The following is a 27578-nucleotide window of genomic DNA, read 5'->3' as shown; positions in this document are numbered from 1 at the left end:
AGGTCAAACATTCTTGTCTCGTTAATCATTAATCTGAGTAGCTGTGGATCAACTTGCCTTTAACAAGGTTCCTAAAAGCTTAATGTGGTTCAACCAAATAATATGCTGAGCTCAGTAGCCGATGCATCCCACAACATGAGGCAACAGGGGAGAGACAGACAAATATATTGTCCCTCGATCTCACACCAATGATAATGGAATGGTTAGATTTTTTTTATTTTTTAGAAAGCTGCACACCACCAATTGTGATGGCTTACCACTATACTAAACATCAGCAGACTAGCAATTCATATCGCCTTCATCTTTTATCACAAAACAGCAGTTGCCAATGTATTACTATAAACTTCTTGCAGAGAGAATGAACTAGACTTGCCTGAGGGCCAGCCAGTAAGTTCATGGCTAAGTAGGGATTAGCCAGGTACAAATTCAAATCCTCTCCCATTTCCTGAAATGACATGGTGGAAGGTCAGTGGCCCTGACTTCTAGATTCTCATATTAGTCCTTCTTTTGCTCTTCAGTGTGCTGCCGAGGGCGATCATGTTTACCATTGCTTAATTCTTATGAAGCACTTTTTAAAAAATCTTGATGTTCACAACCCTATAAATTGTAGACTGTGGGTGATTACATCTGCCCTTGTCCTTTGCTACTCAGCTGTAGAGTATGCATGCCCATTGTGGAACATATCTCACCACACTAAAAGAGTGGATGTGGCTCTTAATGAGACATGACGCATTATCACGGGGTGTCTGCGCCCTACACCACTGGAGAAATTATACTGTTTAGCCGATATTGCACCACCAGGAAGTAGCAACCAATAGTGAAAAGAGCAAGGCAGTGACATCTCCAGCCCATCCCGTTTGGATATCAGCCAGCAAGCCAATCAAGAAACAGTTTTCTAATATCTACAGAGACACTCATTGGAACACCTCAGCATGAGAGAGTCCAAAAGTGGCAGGCTAAAACCCAGAACCTCAATCAATGGCTGATACCAAATGGGAGACTCCCTCCTGGACACACAGAAAACTGGGCGAATTAGAAGGTGCTGAACAGACTGCACTCTGGCATCAAGATATTCAGAGCCAACCTTAAGAAATGGGGCTACAAAGTAGAGCCATGGGGCTACAAAGTGGAGCTGCAGACCACCTACTACAATGCAGTCTGAGCCCAGCCACATGCACAATGGAGGACCTTCTTATAGCAACACCAGGGGCACTCCAAGTGGCCAGCTACTGGTCAAAGGACATTTAATTGAATGCCAAGTTATCAAACTTTGTGTGTGTGTGTGTGTGTATGTGTTTGTGTGTGTGTCTTAAATACAATACAACTCTTTGGTTTGCTCCTGAAACGATAAATAAATGCAGACTGTGGGGTATATTTAGGTCAACTGTTTCAAACAAAATACATTTGTTATGGGTCGCCTCACTCCCCATAGACCCACTCCAAGTTTATTAAACACAGATTATTTCTGTTCCATCCCCTGAAACAAGGGCACATTTTATATCAGCCCTCAGAGGCTCTGCCCATTTTAAGAAAAACACATTCAAATGCAAGAAGAGTTACTAAATGAACCGAATGTAGCCGAGTCAGGGCATAACAGAGTGACAGCAAATTCTTTCCCACCATTCTCAATGATGAAACTGTATACACTTTTGGCACCAGTTTAGAGAAATGGAGCAAGTGGACAGAACAAGCACACCCCTATCATAAAGTAAACTGTATCCAGCACAATGCCTCTGATGCAACAGGAATTAAAGCAAAGGGCGGGAAGAGAGAATATCCTGTTAGGTTTAGAAAGAAACTAAAAAAAGGGGAGCAACCTCTGTTATGAAAGATTAGTCTTTCAGTTGTGTCACTCTGGCATGAAAGTGACATACGCTCAGATACAGGCAGGTATGAGGAGAAGGAGGCTGCCCTATAAATATACAAATTCCTACTTCACGTATACTCCCTCTGAAGTCCAAATATCCATGTTACCTGCTAGGTCTCAAAGACACACTTGCTCGTTTTTACAGCTCACAGCCCATTTCTTTGCAAGCCTGACTTTGGCAATATAACTAAAGACAGTAGTGACTAGGGCTAGATCTACACTGCCATATAATGCAGATTCAGATCATATAATCCAGTTCAATGCAGTTAATCTGCATTCTGAAACTGCATTGCATGTCATTTTAGATCCAGCTTAGATTGGCACAAGTCAATAGCAAAGAATGATAGAGCCACTTGGGATAAATAGCTGTTTCATTTATCTGCCCAATATGTGCCTCGCAAAATGTCAATTCTCTTAAGGGAGAAAGACCTAATTCCATGTCACAGCTGGACATCTTTTGCTCCTAACCAGGCAAGACAATCTTGATATGAACCCAATACTCTGGCAGCCATATATCCGACATTTTCTAAGTGATAGTAAAGTTAATACCTCTGACCTGACCACCTGTAAAAGAGTTAAACCATTGTAATTAGGGTGCAGTGGTCAATGCAGTAGGAGTAACATATAGGTTGTTATACTGAGTAAGTTTGATGAGGGACAGATGGAGGTTTGGAGAGTGTATTGGAGAATTATTGGTTTGAATAGTGAGGAAGAAGAAGTAAAATTTGTATACTTTGTATACTGCTGGAAACAACCAGAGCCAGCTAACACCTCCCAACAAAGGATCCCCCAGGCAGGAAGCAGCCAAGCGTTGAAGCTGCAAGGCCATTCAGTGCTAATCAAGGCAGCTAATTGCAGAAGAGAAGGTTGAGAGAAAACATCATTCTTTGCTGCAACAAAGAAGAAAGAAAAACTTCCTGCTTATTTGGGAAACAACAGAAGTTTCTGTGTGTTTTGTTGTTTTTGGATACCTAGTTCCTTAACCGGAATAGAGTCACTTCCACATGAACAGGGATTTTATGACTGCATAGAACCCGACAATATCTTATGTCATTTTTTAAAGGAGATAATTATTCTAGTTTGCCTTCTTAATACCTATGTAGTACAGTATACATGAATGAGTTGATGAGTTAAGAATCTCCTCAACATTTTCCCTCCTCAAAATCAGCAAAGATAACTAGAGGTCAAATTCATTTAAAAAGGAAATAAGCAAACTGCTAATATTTTTGACAACAACTAAGAAGACTTTGCTACTTTGCCTGGTCTATGGCTCTTAAAACTGGGGATGGATGTTCTATTTTGTATGTTTGCTTATTTTGCTGTTTTTAGTTTATTGAGGTTTTAAGCTATGGTATTGCAGAAGATTTAAGCTATGGTATTGCACTCACTACTGCACTCACTACTGGAAAGGTTTTATCTGGTTATAGCAACAAGGTCTTAGTTACATCCCATGTGGATTACTGTAATGAGCTGCAATTCAAAGTGTTGGATTTGCCCCTTATATGACTCCAGCTATCTGAAGAACCATATCTCCTTCTAGGTGTACTTGTTCAAGCTCTAAGATAGGATCAGAGGCCCTTCTCTCTGTCTCAAAATGTATTTAGGGTTGTTTGTTGAGATCAAAGAAGAGGGCCTTCTCAGTGTCGGCTCCCAGCCTTTGGTACTTCCTCCCTAAACAGATTAGGATGATACCCTATTTGTTCTCCTTCATCAGGCAACTTACTATTCCATCCACGTGTCTACAATAAACTTTTATTGGTGCGTTGTGAGGCCGAACTGATCTTTAATACTGAATCCTAGTGTATTTTAAATAGCTCTACAGATTGAGTCACTGCTGTTTTTTAAAAAAAATGTTTCCATGTATATATTTTAATTATGCTTTTATATGGTTTTAACAATTTAGAAGTCCCACTGCTGGCAGAAAGGAGTGATATGACTTGGGAACCGTGGTCCACGCTCTGATTACATCCCAAATAGATTACTGCAATGCACTCTACGTGGGGTTGCCTCTGAAGACTGCTTGGAAGCTTAAGCTAGTTCAACACTTGGCGGCCAGGTTGCTCATAGGAGTGGGGTACAGGGAGCGCAGAACTCCCCTGTTACGCCTGCTCCACTGGCTGCCTATTGGCTTCTGGGCACAATTCAAAGTGCTAGTCTTAACCTATAAAGCCCTAAACAGTTCCAGTCCAGTTTACCAGTCTGAACGTATCTCTCTCTACGAACCACCAAGGACCTTAAGACCTTAAGATCGTCTGGCGAGGCCCTACTCTTGGTCCCGCTGTCATCACAGTCGCGTTTGGTCGGGACAAGAGACAGGGCCTTCTCTGTGGTGGCCCATCAGTTGTGGATCTTCCTCTCTAATGAGATAAGATCTGCCCCATCCTTCCTGACCTTCCAGAAGAAACTCAAATCCTGGCTGTGGGATCAAGCATTTGAAGAATAGACTGATTTACTGGTGAAGGTAAGGTTTTAGTTGTGCATTCATAATCAGGTCAGCTTCATGAGAACCACGACTCCTCTTAACTTTCCCCCAGCAACAGCAAGAGTATCCCTCTAGGCAGGAAATTCCAACCAGGTGCCCCCCCCCCCCAACCACAAGTGTTTGCAAACCAAGAATGGGCAACTTAGAAGTCCCTGAAGAGACTCTGAACTGGAGTGGGTAGATCAAAAGACAACCTAGAAAAATGGCACTACCTAAAAGAATCCTCCACCTTGTGCAATGCTTTTGATACAAAATAAATAAAAGGTCAGCAAAAGCTCCGCTACGTTGGGAAGTGAACAACCAAACATCTCAAATAAACAAACAATGTACTTAAAATGTCTGGGTAATCTTGGATCACAGGACCAAAGTTAAGAGGATTTCTTACGTTCAAGTAGAAAAACTTCAGAGTGGGATGGTGTCTTTGCCTCAGGGCAACCTTTTTTCAATTAATCACCAATTTTTCTAGCACTCCAATATTTAAAGGAGCCTAACCTTTCTAAAATCTTAACATTTGATAAATGCTTTGGAAGAAAATGAAACTCTTTACATGAACATGCCTTTCCTTTCATTGGGAAATATGCAACCATCTCCCTTTTGTCAAACACTTCCATTAACCAAAGGGTGGGGAAAAGAGGGGTGATTTTAATATTTATTCATTCTGTAAACTGACCAGTGCACAAAGAAGGTCCACAGCCTCTAAAACGAGCTCCTGATGTCCAATCCGGGTGATGCCCAACTCTTCGAGATCCTGGTGGGAAATCTGTAACAGCTGAGCTCCATTTATCTTCTCTCGTTCAAATTTTGTGACATATTGCTGCAGGCAATCATCCAAACCTAAATAAGAAAGAAATTCATTGTAATCATATTTCTAATGCTTTTTCTTTCATTTAAAAATGCATACACAAAACAATCAGCACATCTGTTCTCTAGCTTATTCTTGTTTACATAAAATGCTAAAAAAAAAAAATACTCTCCCAAATCTCTTGCCCTCCTCATCAACTGCTACAATTTAAAAATGAAACAGGAGTGGGATAAATAATAATAAAAAGAAAATACATGATATTCAAAGTATTCCACTAAAAAGAGACAGTGTAGTACAGGTAGTCCCCAAGTTACAAACAACATAGGTTCTGCAGGTTTATTATTAAGTTGAATTTGTATGTAAGTGAGAACAGGCTCATTTGAAGTGAAACTGCAGCTAAACCCTGTGGGACCAGAAGTGTTTTGGTTTTTGGATTTTTCTGGATGTTGGAATGCCTGTATTGCATATAAGTACATAGTGGGACAGCTTTGAGATAGAATACCTGTATCGCATAGGAGGATATAGTAGGACAGCTTTGAGACGAAACTCAAGCCTAAACATGAAATTAATGTATGTTTCATATACTCTTCAAATAATATTTTACTCTTATGCATGGACCACAGTTTGTGTGCACCGAACCATCAGGAATCAAAGATGGCACTATCTCAACCACTGATATGGATAATTTGGGATTCTGGAAGTTGGAATAAAGGATGCTTTATTTGGAATTCTGCATAAAGGTAATGTAGGTGCTAATTTCTTAGATTTCAGGTTATACTAGATTTCAGATTAGATATAGTTTTAAAGCACTATTTAAGCAGAACAAAACAGTGCGTAAACATACAAGGACAGAGGAGGAACTGTGGCTCAGTGGCAGGACACATACAGGCAAGCCTCCTAGATTCAACGTTTCCAAGTCAGTCTGGGAAAATCACACTTGCCCAAAATCCCCTGTCTGCACAACTATTTATTGAAGGTGCAGCAATGCTCTCCTCTACACATACGGCCAGCTTAGAGGTATCACAAACCAAGGAGAAAGCACTGAAACATTGGAATGCAAACAGAAACAATGAAAGGGTTATGAATTCACTCATTCTACATGAAAAAAGCTTCTTTGTTTGAGCAAATTCCTTAGCAGGACAGCGATCAGATAACCAAACTAGGACACTTAGCCAAAAAAAAAAAGTGTAACAGATCAGCTTAACAAAATAAATAAATAAGCCAGTTTAATTCTTAGGCGGGTTGTACAAGCAGGAGATTCAAATACAGACAAAATGCTGTGCTTCAAAATTAGGGTTCCTCAAATACGAGACATTGAAGGTCAATCTCTATGCAGCAGACTCTTTGGTAGTTAGTTGAATTCCATCCACAATATGCACAAATTTGTGGTTGCAGATGTAGAGATAAAGAGCATCTATGGTTGGATTCCTGTTGGCACACTATTCCACCATAATAAAAATAAAGGCCATGGGTATAGTAGCTGTGACAGAATTGGAGAAACAAACTGCTTAGGGCTGGGAATATCTGCCTTCCCTTGCTATGGAATACTGATTGTAAACTGCTTTGAATACAGGAGAATAGAAGAGTGATAAAATGCTGCTACCACCACTCTAAATCAATAGAAAAAAAACAATATCTACTATGATACAGTGGTTGAGGTCTTCGATAAGGATTTGGGGAAACTGGAGCCCATTCACACTACAGAATTATAATGGTATTATTCCATTTTTACTGCCAAAGCAACATTCTATGAATCAGATGGTGAGAAGTCTCAACCAGCCACACATCCCAGCATTTCCTTGGATGTTTCCATTCACTGTTAAAACTGAACAAATTGTACAACAATTATACATTATGAATGGATCTGGGGTCTACATTCATATTCAGCCATGAAATTCATAAACTATCTCTCAACCTACTTTACTTCATGGGGTGGTAGCTAAGATTAAAATAGGAATGTGGACCAAGTACATCACCTTGAGAGACTTGAAGGAGAAGGGGGATATCAATGAAACAAAAGACAAGGAATTAATGACATAAATCGAATAAAGATGAAGGTAGGTTACTCAACACAGAGAACACTCCAAAATAAATTATTCTTGGTGGACAAAGAGAAATTCGGGGGACAATTAGTCCAGTTGGTGTGGACATGTGTGGTAGATGGAAGGAGCAGAATTACCTCCAAACTATTCAACTCTGGCACATTCCACTTGGGTCACTGTGCAAGCATAAAAATCCATTTGTGTGAAGCACAGATGACCAAGAAGAAGAAATAAAGATGTCCCACCTCCATATTTCTCCAAAGGTCTAGTTAGTAAGAATAACTGGATACAGATCAAGAGACAGAAAATCTCTGCAACTGACATTTCCAAATCAAGATGCCTAAAAATCAAGCCATCTCTGGAACAGAAGGAAAATGCTTAAACAAACAAACAAACAAACAAAACAGGAGAAGTCTCAATAAAAAAGGGGGGAGGGGAAATCCAGTGAAATGGAGGGTTCCTAGTCAACCACATGGAGAAAGAAATCAAAAGTAGACTCCACTCTTAACATACTTCTCCTGTGGTGCAGTTTACATGGCAGGGCCTCTGATGTTGAACAAAGCATACTAAAACTCCACAAAACTAGTCTTTAAAAGAAAGGTTTTATATGATGAAAACCTCTTACTTATTATCACAGCATTCGTTTCAACTCTGTTTCATCATATGTTCTGTGATAGCTTCAGTAAAAAAGTGTTGTCCCTCAAATTTCTTTGTCCACATGCACACAAGAAGAAACAAAAGAGGTAATTCAACCCATAATCAAGAACTTACGTCCAACAAATTCAGCAGGGCTTAAGGATAGCTGAAGTATTATTATTGGACTGTATACAACCACACACACAGCTCAAACTAAGCTCCGGTGAATCACAATTTAATGTTTGCGTCCACACTGAAAACAATGCATTCTTTTCGTCCAGGTGTGATAAATCCATTTCTGGACACATGTTCAGAAAGCATGGAGAGGAGGACAATGTCTATAATCCCTTAGAGAAGAGGCAAGCAGTAAGTGTAACTAACAGATACATGAAGTACCATATATGCTTATATATAAGTCAAATCTCATGTGTAAGTCAAGTACAGGTTTTAGGGGACAAAACTATGAATACTGATATGACTTGTGATATGATTTGAACAAAGTGGAAAGTGCCAGTATTGCCTCAGGGGCACCACCACCAGAATACTACTTCTGGTACTCAAAAAGACCAGAAGCAGCACTGCATCAGAAATGGACTTTTTCTGCACTCTATTCAGCAAAAGACAAGTTTTTGAAGTTTTTAAAAAAACAAACAAACAAACAAACAAGAATACAGTATAATTAAGATATAGTGCTTGACCCATTGATATGTTGACTTCCCTATTAGCATATACACTATGTCTTCCTCAATGTAAGATCAATTATTGCTGAATAAAACTGCACAGGGGAGCCCTGTAAGGTGGCCTCAGGCACATCTCATTAGACGCAGTCTATCACTAGACAAGAGTAGTGTCAATGAGTTTCCACTAACCACACAATAGAGATTTTAGCAGTTCACCACCTTCCTCCAAAATGTAATCTTTCAACAACACCAGCCAGTGCTAATAACCAGGCTTGAATACACAAACTGGAAACAAAAGTGTGCTCACAGATTTGCTGCTGACACCTGGCAATTCAAGTTTCAACAAAACCAGTTGCAAAGGCTGGCTTCTTTCAACAATTGAAGGTGGTATCAATCGATTTGAAGAAACACCTGTCCCATAAGAGACAAGCCTAGGCAGTCCTAATGCCACTGAACAACCACTTTAATGGATACTGATGAAGGATGGTATCTTGATAAATCTCAGTGTTGTCTGGTTAGCAGGGTCCCATGTGGGAGCCAGGATGTTTTCATGTTTCCTTCAATGCTTCATACCATTAATTCCATGCTGTGGGGAGCATATCTAAAGCATCTTCATGAACCTGGTACCCCACACACAGTTGTCCCTGAAAATGTGTTTGATTACAACTCACATATCCCCATACAGCATGTTTTAAAGATATTATACTCAAATATACATTTTGGAGACATAAAATACTAACCAAGGTGATGGGACCTGCAATCAAATATATCTCCAGGATAGTAGGTTGGGGAAGATTTGGTGTAAGGTTTAATTTTGGCTCTTGTCATTTATTTATGGCACTTTGCTATGATTTACTTTTCAAGAACATTAAATTAGAAAAAGAGGGAATGCTTTCTAATTCCTCCAGAGCAGACATTTTTAAAAATACCCACTGGTGAATAAAATATTTTGTATAAATACCTATGAGATAGGTCCCAAAACAGTCAGAGCAATATAAAATAAAACCTGTTCAGGAAGTCCCTCCACAGAGGATATAGTCCTGGCTGGGCTGCGGTTAAATTACTAGATGTCTGGTCTTAGAATAGGATTTACCCTGGAGGATCTAGAAATTCCTAGAGAGCATGCTATGTCCTCCAGGGTGACTCCATGGGAACTTTGAGGACCTAGCACATTCCTAGAGTGACAGTTCCCCCAAAGGTCTTAATAAATGAGACCACGAATATGGGTTTCACATTCATGGGAGTCTTAGTGCATATTTTAACTTGAAGCTTCAACTGTCAATGTCTAAATATTAGGACAGATATTTCAAACTTTCAGGATGAAAAACCCAGAAGGTGGATTCATCTGGATAACCCCATTCAAGTTCTAGATATTAAGTTCAAGACAAGAGAAGCCCTGGGGTACATTCGCAATATACAAATACAGTATATCCCCATATTCATGGGAGATACAGTCCAAGACCCCTTGTGGATACCTGAAACCAATGAAATACTGAACCCTATACATTGACTAGAAGTATAGTATAGACACACTGGAGGACCCAGAGAGGCCCATAAACAACTCTAGGATGATTATTTGTGGGTAGAGACTGAATCGCTAGATATGGGAGTTGTATTGTACAGTGCTATTTTCCAATTAAGTTGCTATGGTAACATCCAACGTGATCCTGGGGCTTGTAGTTTGGTGGGGAACTAGAGCTCTATGAATGAAAATTGAAAATGCTCCTTTACAAACCCCAGGATTTCGTGGTGTTTGTAAATCCCATAGGGCCCATCTACACATGCCTAATAAGCCGGAAGTAACTGGGATAAAAGGAGGGGGTGGCTACATGACATTTAGGAAAAGTGCGGAAGAAATCGGGTTAACAGCTGAAAAACCTGTGTTAAAAAAATGTGCTTAAAACCCAACTCCGCCTTTAAAAATGCAGAACCTTCGTGTGACTGCGGTCATACAAAAGACTTGCTTTCCTTTCCCTTCCCCCTATGTGGACTGCTCCAGTGAACATGCATATTTTAAAGCCCAAAACAGCTGATCAGTTGATTGGGCTGTCAAAAAAATGGGAGCTAGGGACACACAGGTGGCTCAAGGGAAGCAAAAGTGAAATGCAATTAGAACTCTCTGAAACCTGGTCTCCAGAAACGAATGCAGCCATCAAACCACTACATCATATTGGCTCTTTCGTGGATGTTTATATGTACAGTATTTGTTAAAGTCAGTTTCTCTAAGGGAGCTTCCAGACTAGACTAAAATCTGCTTCAATGCGGGTTTAAATCCCTACACCTTCCCCCCCCCCCAAGCCCGAGCATTCCCAGGTGGGTGTTCCCATGCCATCCCAATAACTTTTGGAATAGCATCGTGCTACCCAACTCCCCTCCCCAAAAGCCTTAAAAATAAAGAAAAACTTACCAGGTCACCATGAGGTGCTAGGAGGCAGGGGGGGGGGGAGGAGAAAATCCCCCCCCCCCCCGGCCGCCTCCTGGCACATCATTTTTATATACCAGAACTGCCGAAGCAGCCTCATGGCAATTTTTCTTTATTTGTAAGGCATTTAAGGGGGTAGGGAGGGAAGGGTGTCCTCTTGCCTTCTCTGGGCTCACAGGGCAGAAGAAGCAAATTGGGCTGTGGGGACAGTCAACTAGAACTGCTTCTGTAATCCTAATAGTCTGTCCCCATAGATTCCATACCCCATTAGAACTGGATCTTTCAGTAAGACTCGGATTTAATGGGGTATCTAAATAATTCGAGACAAAGCAGGGTTTTCCTGCTTTATCTTGAAGTATTCTTCTTTTACCTGCATATGGGCCCTGCATTTATAGTATCTGAACTAACAATTTGAACTATTACTACATGAATAATAATAAAGTTAATGTTTTTGTGACTGTTGTTATTTTAATATATAGGTTCCCCTCTTTTTCTGTTAGCTCTGTTTAAGGTTAATCTCACCATCTGTTTGCTCTTGTTCCATGTCACTGTTTAAATTTGCACTTCAGATTTTCCTAACACAGATGACACTGTCTGCCACATAGTCTTTCAGCTGTTTATTTGTGTTTTACCTAGCCTTTGGTTCATATGGCAGGAACCTGGAAATGTTGTGTTCATGAAGGAAGGACCTCATGTAAGAATCTGTATTGATTTACCTTGAACTCCATTACAGCAAAAGAGAAGGGGGCTAGTTCACAAATGCTTTGTTTTGTTTTTTATTCATTCAGTCGTTTCCCACAACTCTTTGTGAGGTTATGGACCAGCCCACGCCAGAGCACCTTGTCCACCGTTGCCACCCCCAGATCTTTCAAGGTCAAGCCAGTCACTTCAAGGATACTATCTTGCCCTTGGTCAACCCCCTCTTCCCTTTTCCTTCCATTTTCCCCAGAACCATTGTCTTCTCCAAGCTTCCCTCTCTTCTCATTATGTGGCCAAAGTACTTCATCTCTGCCTCTAATATCCTTCCCTCACAAACGCTTATGCCATCAAAAACAACTAAGCTTTTGGGCAGACTTCTCCCATCTGGTACCATCCAGATAACCTGGATTGCAATTCCCAGATTCCTCAGCCTTATAATTGTTTTTGCTGCAACGGCACTAACAAGGTTACTTGCCTGGAAGATTTGAGTTCCTTGAACAAGAATTCTAAAAAGACACTTACTTGGCAACCTATTTCAAAATACAGATTTCCTTGGTATAAAATACAATGAAAAGAACAAAAGTAAAATGAATCAGTCAAAATGTTTTAACAACATTGTTACTAAAAAGTTGGGACAATTTTCTTATTTTGTTCCCCCCTTGTGAAAACAAATAATTTCATAAAGTTTTCTTTCTTCTGTACAAAATTATATGAGTTGCCATATGTATTTTGTTATTTTACACATCAACTTTAGGTTATGCATTTGTAGACAATTTGGTTTTTTAAAGTTTTTTTAAAAAGTGGATCTTTTGTTTTTATATAAGAATTAAACATCCCAAAAAAATCTCTAGTCCAGGATTACAACATTCATAAGTATTTACAAAAAATGTTCCAAACTGAAACAAATATAGAAACATACAGTAAAAGCTACAAGCCCAGCATCTCCATTTAAACATGTAGTTTGTTTCCTTAGCTACCCAGAAATAATATTTCACTTCTATTACTCAGGGAATTAAGTTAACACCTTTCCAGGAAGACTTCTATTAATACACTCCTGCAGAAGTGCAAATATTTATTTATTTGGGAAGGCCAATAAAAGCCCCAAGTTTAAACCAGTCAGGCCAAAATTTATTTTAATTTTTTCAGGAGAAAAAAACCCTGCAAACTCTGTTTATACTTCTCCGGCATGAGAAACTGCATGCCATGTTAATAATATCTTTTGCTCAACACAGCACAGTCATCCCACATCTTCCAAGTCCTTGTGATGGAGAGTATGCGTGGTTTCCAAGTTAATGGATTTTCTGTGGTTACAGGACTTGTTTGTGAATCATGCTGGCTCCCTGGCTTGAACTCCGAATAATTGGTACTTTAAGGATTATTCCCACAGTGAAAACCGGAAGCCATGTTGCAATGTAGACTCCGGGCTGTTTGGGACACATGGGGCAACACCTGGGCTGGGCCAGAACGCCTCCCACTGCAACGTGAAACTGTTGTGAAGGACTGCAATGAAGATACTTGCTCACACCATAATAATCACCTACCCAATCTCTTTGGGCTCCCAGATGACTAATGCAAACATATACAAGGACCTATACTGACTTCTGCATGCAATAAACCAGTCAGAAGCCACTGTGTAGTAAGAGCACATGCCACCGAGGAGCTTTGAGGTAGCGAGCTCTATCATTCCAGGCTAGACTCATTACATGACCTGCAATCTAGCTGGCATCAACTAGTCTATAAATATTTTGCCTGGAGGGGAAAAGAATTCTCATTTCGCAACACCAGTTTAACATTTCTGACAAGAGAAATAGAGCTAAAACAAAACAAATTTAAAGAACATAAGAATAGCCATGCCAAAACAAAGCTGTGCAGCCTGATAGGGTCAGCCCTAGGTATCAGGTGCCTTAGAATGCCTTTGCATCCATTGCACACATCTATCACCTCTAACCTTATCACAGCCTGGTCCCATGTTCTCATGTTTTGACATGAGCACTAGAGGCTCCAGCAGCACTTAATGCTGCTATGGCCTAAACCTGAGAAACAAACATGAGGTCAATGGGATGAATGAAAAGGCTGTACTGCTGCAGAGATGCCAAAACAGCAGCAGGACACAGCTCTTCCCAAACTGTCCATGCTTGTTGTTCATTTATTCAGTCGTTTCCGACTCTTCGTGACCTCATGGACCAGCCCACGCCAGAGCTCCCTGTCGGCCGTCACCACCCCCAGCTCCAAGGTCAATCCAGTCATTTCAAGGATGCCATCCATCCATCTTGCCCTTGGTCGGCCCCTCTTCCTTTTTCCTTCCATTTTCCCCAGCATCATTGTCTTCTCTAAGCTTTCCTTTCTTCTCATGATGTGGCCAAAGTACTTCATCTTTGCCTCTCCTATCCTTCCCTCCAATGAGTAGTCGGGCTTTATTTCCTGAAGTATGGACTGGTTGGATCTTCTGGCAGCCAAGGCACTCTCAGAACTTTCCTCCAACACCATACTAGCTGAGATATTTTAGGGGTTGTCATCCAAAGTAGGAAGCTTTTCCCTGCTTCAGTGTTCCCTGGTAGAAACATGGGCTTCCCCCACATGCCTCTTTACTATTATTTCCTTTTTGACTGGAATTTCATGTCTTAAGAATCTATCATAAAATCCTAGAGTTGGAAGAGACCTCATGGGACATCCAGTCCAACCCCTTGCCAAGAAGCAGGAAAATCGCATTCAAAGTACCCGTGACAGATGGCCATCCAGCCTCTGCTTAATAGCTTCCAAAGAAGGAACCTCCACCACACTCCGAAGCAGAGAGTTCCACTGCTGAACAACTCTCAAAATCAGGCAATTCTTCCTCATGTTCAGGTGGAATCTCCTTTCTTGTAGTTTGAAGCCTAGTCTCCAGGGCAGCAGAAAACAAGCTTGCTCTCTCCTTCCTATTACTTCCAAAAGTCTAGATGTGACTTGAGCAGGCACCTAGGAATTCATTTAAAGCCAAAGGTGATCTCCACTCTACTCATGCCCAACCTACCATAAACAGGAAGCACTGCTCACAGTTTCAATCATTTAAAAAAACAACACCTTATTTCTCACATCCAGACAGCCAGCAGATTGAATTGTGATTTGGAAATGTTGCCTGTTACTTTTCTCACTGCCATTTTCCCCATGGTAGCACACGTTCTTTTAACACAAGTCTAAGTCATTAAGGCTCTCAGGAAGGTTCAGGACCTGGGAAGTGAATACATCTGTGAACGAGATCTGAATAAAAGGCCCTGGCATGCCAGGCATGTGACCTGCCTACAGGGAGTTAAAATTCTTCTCCAATTATACTTGGGATTTGTGCAAGTACAATTCCTGCCCAGCTGAAACCTTCAGAAAAATAAAGCTCAGACACTACAATGCCCCCACTGTGCCTGCTTAGATACCAAGTTGATAAGCGGCTTAGCAATACAAGATTTGCATCACTTTGGAAACAAATGAATTTAAACACAAAATAAATAGCAAAATAGCACAGCAAGGGCTTTTGTCCACAAATCAGTGAAGGGGGAAGCGTGATGCTACACCCATCATGTCTTTCAGGCCTTTTATTTAGCAAAAGAGTTTGCGCGGGGGGACGCACACAGGACCAAGATGTTACACCACAATTGACTCCCTCTCACTCCATCATCCCAAGAGTCTAACATAGTAATAATTAGAAGAAAAGCAACCTAGTATGCTTAGAAATGCAGACAGGATTGACTTCGCAAGGTGTTTTGGAGTGATGCATCATCCATTAATGTTTACTCATGCTATATTTCTGTAGTTCCTATGATTCTGTAGTTCCTATGAAAACAAACAGCAATTTGTTTTATTTAAGTCATTGACTGTGCTTAAGTTAAATTAAGTGAATGTTTTTACTTTATAAGTCCATTCTCTCAAGTGACAGTTTAGAGAACTGATCTTGGCACAAACTGAGTCAAACAGCTGATCGTATTCACTCTCCTTCCAAAATAAGACACAGAGCTTGTGCCTTCCATGAATTGTAATTCCGTATTCGCTTACAAGAGCTCAGAAACTTTTGAAAATTATAGCTTTTGGATTACAATTCACAGAATCCCTGATCAGCATTGAGGGTTCTTGGAATTCTCATTCAAAAAGTTAATTTTTCCAATCTCTGACCCTTGCTTACCATCCTTCATCTATTTCAGAGTACTTTCGAAGAGGCTATTTATAGCCTTTTAGATATTTTCATTTAGAATATAAATTACATTTCAAGGCAGAAGAGCCTGAGAAGCCAGAAAGAAATCACCATACACATCAGAAAGAGCAGCTGAGCTTGCCAAGATTTTACATCTGGCCCCCAGAGTAACTGCCTGGCATATATCAACAGGAAACATAAAAAAAATATGTGCCAATACAAGTCCCCCCCCCCCCCCCCCAGCCACCATTCCTATACCTTTTATTCCTTATCTGCTTACTTGCATTAAGGCCAAAGAAACAATCAGACCATCAGTGGCGCATGGGGGGGATATAGACCATCCATCCTATTATCTTAATCCCATCCCACTCATCCGCCCCCAGCTTTTCCTTTATCCCTTATAGTAGAGTAGAAACTTATGGACTGCATGGGCTTGCAATGTGATCTGCTATTAGGCATTTACAGAAGAAAAAGAAAGAAAACCTTTACTTGTCAACCTATTTTTTTCCAAACCCTTCACCTGAAAACCTATTTTGCCTTTGAAGAACAATCGAAGACTTACCTTATTTGGCCTCTGTCAGCATCCAACTCTTTCCAATCCCTCTCCTACCCTGGATTAATCACTTGTTCCCATTCTGTCCATCTGATGTAGGCCGTTGAGCCTTCTTGAAAGACATTGCATCACTACCATGTACTGTTTGTACAAAACCCAGTACACTTGACACTCAATTCATGCTCAGGAACAACAGCAGATATCCATGTGCAAAACAGCAAGGCTTCAGGCATATGTTGCCAAGCTGCACCCTTTGTTACACTGGGAAAGATTTCAACTTTCTCTTACTGTTTAGTTCGTGAACTTCTGACAGAGAATCCTGCGGTAAGAACTTAAGGCTCTGCATGACAAAAAAGAAACTTCCTATTTTTATAAGAATCATTGAGCAACTGACATATTGCCTGCAGCTTCCTCAACATTCGCATATTTTCCTGGGAGAGCGGAGAGCAGACTTAGGTTTATGGGGCAACAGCATTCAAGGCTGTAAGGGCAACAGTGCTGTGTAAAGAAGCGTTTCATTTCAGATCCAGGAAAACTAACACCATTATGGAAAGTTAATTTTTCCCTAAGATGTTTCTGTTTCTCAATTATTCTCAATCACTGAGTGTCAAAAGTTTTGCTTCTAAACCACATTCTTCGGGCATGCCTCAACTAGTTCCTCTGAGCCACCCTTTTCTGGCAAAGACATTAACAAAGGATTGTACTGTTTTAGCAATTACTAATACACACACACCATACAATACTATATTAATAGATGATTTTCACAAAACAATTGTCTTGGGCTTCCCATGGAACCAATCTTCCATTGACCTTTAATATAATATGTCCACTGATTTATTCAAGTATTCATATTCTTATTTCTGACAAAGATGGACTAAGTACGTTCAAGCATAGCTAAAGCTGTTGTACAGCCTCTGCTTCAGAATCTACACAGCATAGAATCATAGAATCCTAGAGTTGGATGAGACCTCATGGGCCATCCAGTCCAACCCCCTGACAAGAAGCAGAAAAATGACATTCAAAGCACCCCTGACAGATGGCCATCCAATCTCTGCTTAAAAGCCTCCAAAGAAGGAGCCTCCACCGCACTCTGAGGCAGTTTTCCACTGCTGAACAGCTCTCACAGTTAGGAGGTTCTTCCTCAAGTTCAGGTGGAATCTCCTTTCCTATAGTTTGAAGCCACTGTTCAGCATCCTGGTCTCCAGGGCAGCAGAAAACAAGCCTGTTTACTACTCCCTATGACTTTCCCTCACATATTTATACATGGCTATCATGTCTCCTCTCAGCCTTCTCTTCTTCAGGCTAAACATGCCCAGATCTTGAATCTGCTCCTCACGGGGCTTCTTCTCCAGACCTTTGATCATTTTAGTCGCCCTCCTCTGGACACATTCCAGCTTGTCAACTTTTTCCTTCAATTGTGGTGCCCAGAATTGGAACAGTATTCCAGGTGTGGTCTGACCAAGGTAGAATAGAGGGATGGCATTATTTCTCTGGATGTAGACACTACACTATTTATGCAGGCCAAAATCCCATTGGCATGAAGATTCAAGGTTGACTTCAGTAGAAAACCCCCACCTCTCACTCCGCTTTGTGGAGGATCAACACAGGGACAACTGACGCCAGTCATTTCCAAGTTAAATTAGATATCCCCCATTGGCAGCTGGGGGTAAAGAAGGGGTGGGGAGGTTTCCAGCTAAGTCTAAAGGCCTTCTAGAAACTATAGGCAACAGGACAATATTTAGCAGACTGCCCCTGGCACTAATGATTCCCAGATGCCTACCTACCAAGGCCAGCAGATGTCAGGTGCCTGTATTTCTTGTACTGTGTTGCTACTGCAGACCAGATGCTTTTGATTTGCACAGATCTCACTCTTTCCAGGAAAACCGGACAAAACGTGGAGAACTGTCTGGCACTGATCATCTGTAGTGAAAACTCAATATACCCAAAACTTTGCATCCTGGAGCTTAAAAACATGTAAATTTTATTGAAATAGAAACCTAAGAAAAATATACAGTAGTTTCAGTTCTTGTGGGTTTTTTCGGGCTATATGGCCATGTTCTAGAGGCATTTCTCCTGACGTTTCGCCTGCATCTATGGCAGGCTTCCTCAGAGGTGCCATGACCTCTGAGGAAGCCTGCCATAGATGCAGGCGAAACGTCAGGAGAAATGCCTCTAGAACATGGCCATATAGCCCGAAAAAACCCACAAGAACTGAGTGATTCCGGCCATGAAAGCCTTCGACAATACATACAGTAGTTTGCTTCAGAGCATGTAAATAGTAGCTTGGTTCGAGGCACAAATATCAGGAATGGAAATTCTTTGGAGGGAGAACAAGAGTTCACTGTATGTCCTGATGTAACTACAGTAAAGCAATATTCTGGACCACATCCAGGTAACAGGACAGTAAGCACTACTATGTCTTTTCATTCTATGTCTAAAATGCAAGTGTTGTCTCTCTCATGACTCAGAAACATTCAGGGTAATCCACAGGTCACCCTGCGGCTTCACCTACATCGCATTCCAACTTCTATGCACAATGGAGTTCTGCATTGTCAGGCGGCTGATTGGGATACCGTCCAACATTACTTTTATGCTTCTGCAACACCACAACACTTTCATGGATGATGCACTTTCTCCATGCAGCAGCACTTACCTACACTTTTGCAACAATCACAGTATCTCATGTATAAATGGACTAATGTTTTGGTTAAGTCAAGGACAGGATTTTGATTTGACCTGTGGATAAATTGAGGGATAGCCAATACTCCAGAAGACAGGATGAGAATTCAAAATGATCTTAACAGGTTAGATTAGGTTAGCCCAGTGGTTCTCAACCTGGGGTCCCCAGATGTTTTTGGCCTACAACTCCCAGAAATCCCAGCCAGTTTACCAGCTGTTAGGATTTCTGGGAGTTGAAGACCAAAAATATCTGGGGACCCCAGGTTGAGAACCACTGGGCTAGAGATTCTGTGACCCTGGCCCCTTCCCCACAGCTGTATTAAATCGACATTGAACTGAATCAAAGCAGATATTGTGGATTATCTATCTTGATATTCTGGGTTATATGGCTGTATGGAAGGGCCCTTCATCATGGCTCAGGCCGAATCTTACCAGCAAAGCCACAAAATAGATACACAGACCCTTCAAAGAGATGTTATAAGGAACAGAAGTATTCTCCTCTATTCAAGAACCTAGAGAAATATATTATATGAAACAGATTTTATCAAAGACAAAAATTCTGAAAACCAAAATAGTTTTGCATCCATGGCTCTGAACACCTCCTCTCTTCAGGCCACTTCCACACAGCTGTATAAAATCCACACTTAACTGGATTATATGGCAGTGTGGACTCAGATAATCCAGTTCAAAGCATATATTGTGGATTATCTGCTTTGATATTCTAAGTTATATGGCTGTGTGGAAGGGCCCTCAATACCTTGGGTATCTGTGGAAGAAGTGGGGAAAGACTGTTCTCAAAAACCAAAAAAGAAAATGTGTATAATTTAAATGTGGGTGGTTTTATGGAAGTAATAATTTGGGTGTTTAAGAAAAAGGAATTCTGTTTATTTCTGCTCTACCATTCTCCTGAAATTTGGTGTTCAATATGGCTAACAGTGAAATAATACAAAACAAATACAATTGAGATCACATGAAAAACTTATTTAAAAACTATGTTTATAAATGAGACTAATTGAAGAGAACACCTGTACTGTTGAAAAGCCAATTTTGCAGCAATCCAACTTAACTGCCTGAAAGAATGTACTTTTTGCCCCTTCCAGCCTCCAATTAATCAATATGACAGTTTAATTAAAATGAATGCAACTGAAACTAGGTGTTCAAAATGGGATCAGCAAACAGCACAATTGTTCACTCTCATTTTAGGAAAAGTGAAATAATTTCATAATACGAAAGTGAAATATAACACATGAAGAAAGCAGACTCCCACAGACTGGTGCCCTCCAATGAACATCAACCTTCATCAATCAATTGGCTCTGAAATCTAAATATGATGGGCACTGAAATCAGATGGATCAAAAAAGCATGAAGTTGGATAAGGTTGAACTAACAATAAAATGGAGCCCCTGATGGTTCCATGAGTTAAACCGCTGATCTGCTGAACTCAGGGAGTGGAGTGAGCTCCTGCTGTTAGCCCCAGCTTTTGTCAACCTAGCAGTTCAAAAACAATCCAAATGGGAGTAGATCAACAGGTACAGCTGCAATGGAAAGGTAACAGCACTCCAAGCAGTCATGCTGGCCAGATGACCTTGGAGGTGTCTATGGACAAAGCCAACTTCTTAATTTAGAAATGGAGATGAGCACCAACTCCAAATTTGACTTAATGTCAATGGGAAATCTTTACCTTTATCAGTAAAATACAAACAGCCATTCTTACCCTAAAGTTGTAGTTACTACACACCTCCAAGTCAATTCTGACCTATGGCCACCATAAGGCCAACCTTTTTTTTTGGGGGGGGGGGGGAGCAGATTTGTTTAGAAGAGGTTTGCCACTGAGGCTGAGAAAGTGCAACTTGCCCAATTTACTTTACTGTAATAATAGAGATCAGTCATACAGAACGAAGTTCATACCAGCTGAACATGCAACTTCTGTTCAACCCCATATTCTTTCAGTTGTTAATAATGTCAGCCTGAGACCCTGAAGGTCTTTGGCTGGTCCTACTGAGACCTGCGATAGATAGTCTGAAATAATATCCCGTCAGAGGCATTTCCTGGCCTATTATGCAAAAGCTCTTTCAATATATTTTTAACCTCTAGGAAACAAAGGAAATTCTTCTGCAGCAGAATGGAACAGGACTCACTTTTCAGCATTAAAGGGCAGAAACAAAGCACTCGGGAAACAGATACGTAAGGGCACCCACGCAGTTGGACTTACACTACTTAGTACCTAGCAACACTAGTTAAGTGCTCTCAAGACAGCCTTAAAAAGGGACTGTGGATGATCTTGTGCCCCATGTGGCACTTCTTTCTATTTCTGTGCCCTATATGTTTTGCAGCTCGACAGAATAAACAGCTGTGATGCAATGGTTACATGCAAAGGAGACAATTAATATTAACTGGTCATATGCATAACATGAAATGCCTTTCACAGTAATGTAGAAAAAGTTCACTTAAAAATCCTATTATTTGGGTAACAAGGGGTTTTTTTAATGATAGGAAGATGTGTGCAACCAAATTGATGGATTGTTCCTTTTAACACATCATGTGATATTAAAGGATTATGGATCACTGCTACATGTATGTAATTTGTGGTTTCTTATTCTATCTTGATAGCTCAGCAATAAATTTGATTAGTTTTGTTTTAAAATCTGGCCTCTAATTTGTCTGGATACTTCTCCAGCTGGCAATCCTGAGCCTAAGACAAAGTATGTGGGAATCAATGTATTTGTATTTACTCTACATCCATCTTTTTACACACTTCTCCTCAGAATGTAAACAACGTATGGCCTAAAACAGCAGCAGCAGTAACAATAAAACATGTGGCAAATGAAAATTTCACTGAGCAAATGAACTGGCAAATGAAATCATAAAGGTCACTGAGGCCTCTCCCACATATTCAATCTGAGTCCCCTTCAGGGTGAGAAGGGCAAGGTATAAATAAGGTAGATAAATAAATCTATATATATAAATCTGTTAGGTTGGTTATACCGGACAGGTAAACTCTAAACCCCCCCAACGAAACTGCACCAAAATTGCCATGGCCCTAGGACAACCCACTCGGTACAAACTAATCCACTCACAATTACAAACAACACAACAACACACTCACAAAATGGCAAAACAACTGAGCATGCGCACTGGAGCAAAGTCTCCAGCTCGCGCGCACACATGGCCGAACGGCCAATGCGCCCTCAGCACTTCCCTCGCCCCGCCCAGCACGAACATGTCGCCGCCCACACACACACAAACAACGCAACTTCCCCCCGCCCCCTTCCCTCCACCCCCTCCTTCATCTTACCCCTCCCACGCTGCCTCCAAGCCTCGCCGCGCCGCATCCCCACCGGAAAGACACGCCTCCTCCCTTCGCCCCACCCCTTCCCTCCCTGACTCACTCCTTCCCTCCTCCCTCCCTCCCTCCCCCTCCGGAAAGACACGCCGGTGGGGATGCGGCGCGGCGAGGCAGCGGCGCTTGGAGGCAGCGTGGGAGGGGTAAGATGAAGGAGGGGGTGGAGCGAAGGGAGGGGGCGTGTAACCAGAGAGGGAGGGAGGAGGGAAGGAATGAGTCACAGAGGGAAGGGGTGGGGTGAAGGGAGGGGGAGACTTTGAAGACACGCCCCTCCGTTCGCCCCACCCCTTCCCTCCCTGACTCACTCCTTCCTCCTTCCACCCCCTCCGGAAAGACCCGCCCCCTCCCTTCGCCCCACCCCTTCCCTCCGTGACCTTGAGTATGGGAGTTGTAGTTCACCGACATCCAACTTCGCCCCGCCCCCTTCTCGCCCACACATGCACCACGCAACTTCCCCCCTCCCCCTGCTAAGCCCACCCACGCCGCTGCCAAGCCTCGCCCCTTTCTAACCCTGCCACCCTCTTCCCCCAGTCCAAGCCCCGCCACGCCGCTTCCTGCCCTGTCGAAACCATCTCTCCGCCCCCTCCTTCATCTTACCCTGCCCATGCTGCCTGCACTCCTCCTCCTCCCACCCCACTCTGCCGAAGCCCCACCCACACCCACCGACGCCCCGCCCCTGCACTCCTCCTCCTCCCACCCCCCTCCGCCGAAGCCCCGCCCACACCCACCGATGCCCCGCCCCTGCACTCCTCCTCCTCCCACCCCCCCTCCGCCCAAGCCCTGCCCACACCCACCGACGCCCCGCCCCTGCACTCCTCCTCCTCCCACCCCCCTCCACCCAAGCCCCGCCCACACCCACCGACGCCCCGCCCCTGCACTCCTCCTCCTCCCAACCCCCTCCACCCAAGCCCCGCCCACACCCACCGACGCCCCGCCCCTGCACTCCTCCTCCTCCCACCCCCCTCCGCCCAAGCCCCGCCCACACCCACTGACGCCCGGCCCCTGCACTCCTCCTCCTCCCACCACCTCCGCCCAAGCCCCGCCCACACCCACCAACGCCCCGCCCCTGCACTCCTCCTCCCACCCCCTCCGCCCAAGCCCCGCCCACACCCACCGACGCCCCGCCCCTGCACTCCTCCTCCCACCCCCTCCGCCCAAGCCCCGCCCACACCCACCGACGCCCCGCCCCTGCACTCCTCCTCCCACCCCCTCCGCCCAAGCCCCGCCCACACCCACCGACGCCCCGCCCCTGCACTCCTCCTCCCACCCCCTCCGCCCAAGCCCCGCCCACACCCACCGACGCCCCGCCCCTGCACTCCTCCTCCCACCCCCTCCGCCCAAGCCCCGCCCACACCCACCGACGCCCCGCCCCTGCACTCCTCCTCCACCCACCCCCCTCCGTTGTAGCTGCTGGGATTTATAGTTTACCTGTAATCAAAGCATTCTGAATTCCAGCAACGACGGAAATAAACCAAACGTGGCACACAGGACTCCCATGACCCAACAGAAAGCACGAGAAGGGTTGGGTAAGCCCTACTCAAAATTCAAACTGCCAAAACCATCCCTCCTCCATCTTACCCTGCCCACGCCACCTCCAAGCCCCGCCCCCTTCAAACTGCAAAAACCATCCCTCCTCCATCTTACCCTGCCCACGCCACCTCCAAGCCCCGCCCCCTTCAAACTGCAAAAACCATCCCCTGCACTCCTCCTCCCACCCCCTCCGCCCAAGCCCCGCCCACACCCACCGACGCCCCGCCCCTGCACTCCTCCTCCACCCACCCCCCTCCGTTGTAGCTGCTGGGATTTATAGTTTACCTGTAATCAAAGCATTCTGAATTCCAGCAACGATGGAAAAAAACCAAACGTGGCACACAGGACTCCCATGACCCAACAGAAAGCACGAGAAGGGTTGGGTAAGCATTGGGAAGGAAGAAAGGAAGGAGGGAAGGCAGGAAAGAAAGAGGTATCGAAGGAAGGAAAAAGAGAAAGTAGAAAGGAAAGAAAAATAAAAGGAAGGAAAGGCAGGAAAGAGGTAAAGAAGGAAGGAGAAAAGAAAATAAAAAGTGAAAGAAGGAAGGAAACATGGAGGGAAGAAAGGAGGCAAAGGAAGAAAGGGGGAGGGAATGAAGGAAAGAGAGAAGGATGAAACCAAGGAGCGAAAGAAGGAAAAAAAGAAAGAAAGAGGTAGAGAAGGAAGAAAGGAGAGAAAGGGGGAGAAAAAGGGGGAAGGAATAGGTAGGTACCTCTCTTTCATAACACTCCAGATACCTACCTCTACTTTGAAAAGTTTTACTATAGGCCACAGCAACGCGTGGCAGGGCACAGCTAGTAAAGTAAATAAAGAAAATCCCACATTTTTTGCTTTGAGCTGGAATATATGGCAATGTGGGCTTAGATAACCCAGTTCAAAGCAGGTATCGTGGGATTTTCTGCCTTGATATTCTGGGTTATATGGCTGTGTGGGGGCCCCCGGTGGCACAGTGGGTTAAACCGCTGAGCTGCTGAGCTTGTCGCAGGTTCAAATCCAGGGAGAGGATGAGCTCCCACTGTTAGAACCAGCTTCTGCTAACCTAGCAGTTTGAAAACATGCAAATGTGAGTAGATCAGGTACCACTCCAATGGGAAAGTAACAACGCTCCATGCAGTCATGCCGGCCACATGACCTTGGAGGTGTCTATGGACAACGCCGGCTCTTCGGCTTAGAAATGGAGATTAGCACCAACCCCCAGATTCGGACACAACTGGACTTAATGTCAAGGGACAACCTTTACCTTTACCTATGGCTGTGTGGAAGGGCCCTGAGTGCCCTAGACAAACAGATGAGGAAAGGAGTCCATCCCTACACATGCTACTTGTGATCACCGGAAGAAGTATGGGCTATAAATGCAAAGCACAGGCACACATAAAAAAAAAGCAGGAAATCTATCTTGAGTGGTATTACTGGCAAAACAAGTATATCCCAACACAACACTCCCTAAAATGGCACAATAGACAATGAGAACTGGGAAGCCCCGGCCCTTGAGTGCTCTAACTGGAGATCAGCTGTGACCAGCAGTGGTGTGGAATTGAAGAGGCATGAATGGAGGGCGAAGGGAGAAATGTGCCAAAAGGAAGACGCGCCAAGCCAAACCTGACTGGGGCCACTTTTCACCTGGAAACTGATGCGCTCACTGTGGAAGAACATGCAGGTCAAGAAAAGGGCTCCACAATCACCTACGTATCCAGCGCCAAGACACTACACTTGGAAGGCCATCATACTTGGACAACAAGAGATCGCCTAAGTAAGTAAAATGGCACAACAGAAAAGAAGCTGGTAATATCTTTGGTACTGATGACCTTTCATATCTGCAAGTTCTAACCAAAAAGGTCAAGAAAACAATCTCAGTGTTTCTCTTATGCAGGAAGCAAAGCAGACATCCAGCTTATATGTATTACGTATACTTGGCAGAAACCACTTTAGGACTTCTCTTTCAAGTCTTTACACTAGCCTTGCATCTTGAAAGACATGTTCAAGATGTAAACTCGAATTCATGTTGCCCTCACAGTATTAAAGAAGCTTGTGGTGGCTATAGTAAGTACTCTTTAATAATAATAATAATAATAATAATAATAATAATAATAATCCTTTATTTATACCCCACTCACATCTCCCAAATGACTCGGTACGGCTTACAAGAGGCCGAGGCCCAACACATCAATAAAATAACAGCATAACAAATACAACATATTTCATATGAAGTAGAAAATGATGGTTACAATATGACCCCCATATCCATGGGGAAAGCATTCCTGGACTCCCTGGGAAACGTGAAATGTAGAAAATAGTTTCAATGAGACAAAGGAAGGAGATCTCAAGAACAAGGTATAGCTTGCACAGGAGGCTCTATGTAAATAAGTGTGACCATGGATAAGTGAACCCACATATATCACTTCCCCATGTATGGGGTTCATACTGTATCTGCTTCAAAACAAGTTAGGGTCTTTTTAAATGATTTCAAGTTGGTTTCATAAGTTAAAGTATTCCAAACCTGGTAGCTCTACTTCTAGGGAGGCAGCAAGTTATAGTGGTTTCAGTGTTTGACTGTGATTCTGGAGACCAGGGTTTGAATCCCTGCTCAGCCATGGAAACTCAGGGGTCTTCCACATAGCCCTTTATCCCAGGTTATCAAGGCAAAAAATCCCACATTATCTCAATGTGGACTCAGATAACCTAGTTCAAAGCAGATATTCTGGGATAAAGGGCTGTGTAGAAGGGCACTTAGCGGATGACCCTAGTCAAGTCATGCTCTCTCGGGGCCCTTCCACACAGCCTTATACCCCAGAATATTAAGGTAGAAAACCCTACTTTATCTGCTTTGAACTGGAGTATATGGTAATGTGGACTCAGATAACAAAGTCAAAGCAGATATTGTGGGATTTTTTGTCTTGATATTCTGAGATATAGGGCCCAGCGTACTGGTCCGAACATATCTCCTTCTACATCCCACCTCGGAGTTTAAGATCTTCTGGGGAGGCCCTGCTCTCGGCCCCGCCTTTTGTCACAAACGTGCTTGGCGAGGACGAGGGACAGGGCCTTCTCGGTTATGGCCCCCCGCCTGTGGAACTCGCTCCCTGGGGAAATTAGGTTATCGTCTTCCTTCCTCTCCTTCAGAAAGAAGTTGAAAATGTGGATGTGGGACCAGGCCTTCAGGTAATTATGCTGACAATGACAATGATAATGATGACAATTGCTATGGTAATGAACTATGGACAAGCTTGATGGAATCTCCAACCACAGAATTAGGCTAGATGAGGCCACAAGGCTGTTATATTTCAGCATATTTAATTGAATTGACTTAATGTTTTAACTGTATGTAATTATTGGTTTTGATTATGTATTTTGTTATGTGTACATGGAGGCATTGAATCGTTGCTGGCTGGAAGCTGTCCTATGACCCCCCCCCCCCCCAAGGATTGAGAAGGGTGGGGTACAAATATCTGAAATAAATAAATAATAATAAATGTGTGGAAGGGCCCTCAGTCCCAGAGGAATCTTGCCAAGAAAACTCCATGACAGGTTCACCTTAGCATCACCATCAATTGGAAAGAATTTGAAGGCACACAGCAGGAAGAAGCAATACTTTCTTAATCTGGACCAAAGAAAAGGTATAGCTAATTAGAGCCTTCCTGTTTGGAATTCTCATGCCATTAAGAAAAGTGCAATTGAAAAATATGATT

General features: G+C 43.0%; 1 protein-coding gene across 2 annotated transcripts in view; it reads right to left on the bottom strand.

The window, feature by feature from the left end:
* CNKSR3 (CNKSR family member 3) overlaps positions 1–27578 on the bottom strand; it is a 77021-nt gene that overhangs the window by 36812 nt on the left and 12631 nt on the right. For both annotated transcript variants that reach the window (XM_060753610.2, XM_060753611.2), the window contains exon 2: positions 5020–5183. In XM_060753610.2, coding sequence (XP_060609593.1) covers positions 5020–5183 — 164 coding nt within the window. The remainder of the gene's footprint in view (positions 1–5019; positions 5184–27578) is intronic.

Source organism: Anolis sagrei, chromosome 1 (assembly GCF_037176765.1).
Source record: "Anolis sagrei isolate rAnoSag1 chromosome 1, rAnoSag1.mat, whole genome shotgun sequence".
In the NCBI taxonomy this organism is placed as follows: Eukaryota; Metazoa; Chordata; class Lepidosauria; order Squamata; family Dactyloidae; genus Anolis; species Anolis sagrei.
The sequence above is the reverse complement of the archived record's forward strand: the minus strand, read 5'-3'. Positions and strand labels throughout refer to the sequence as shown.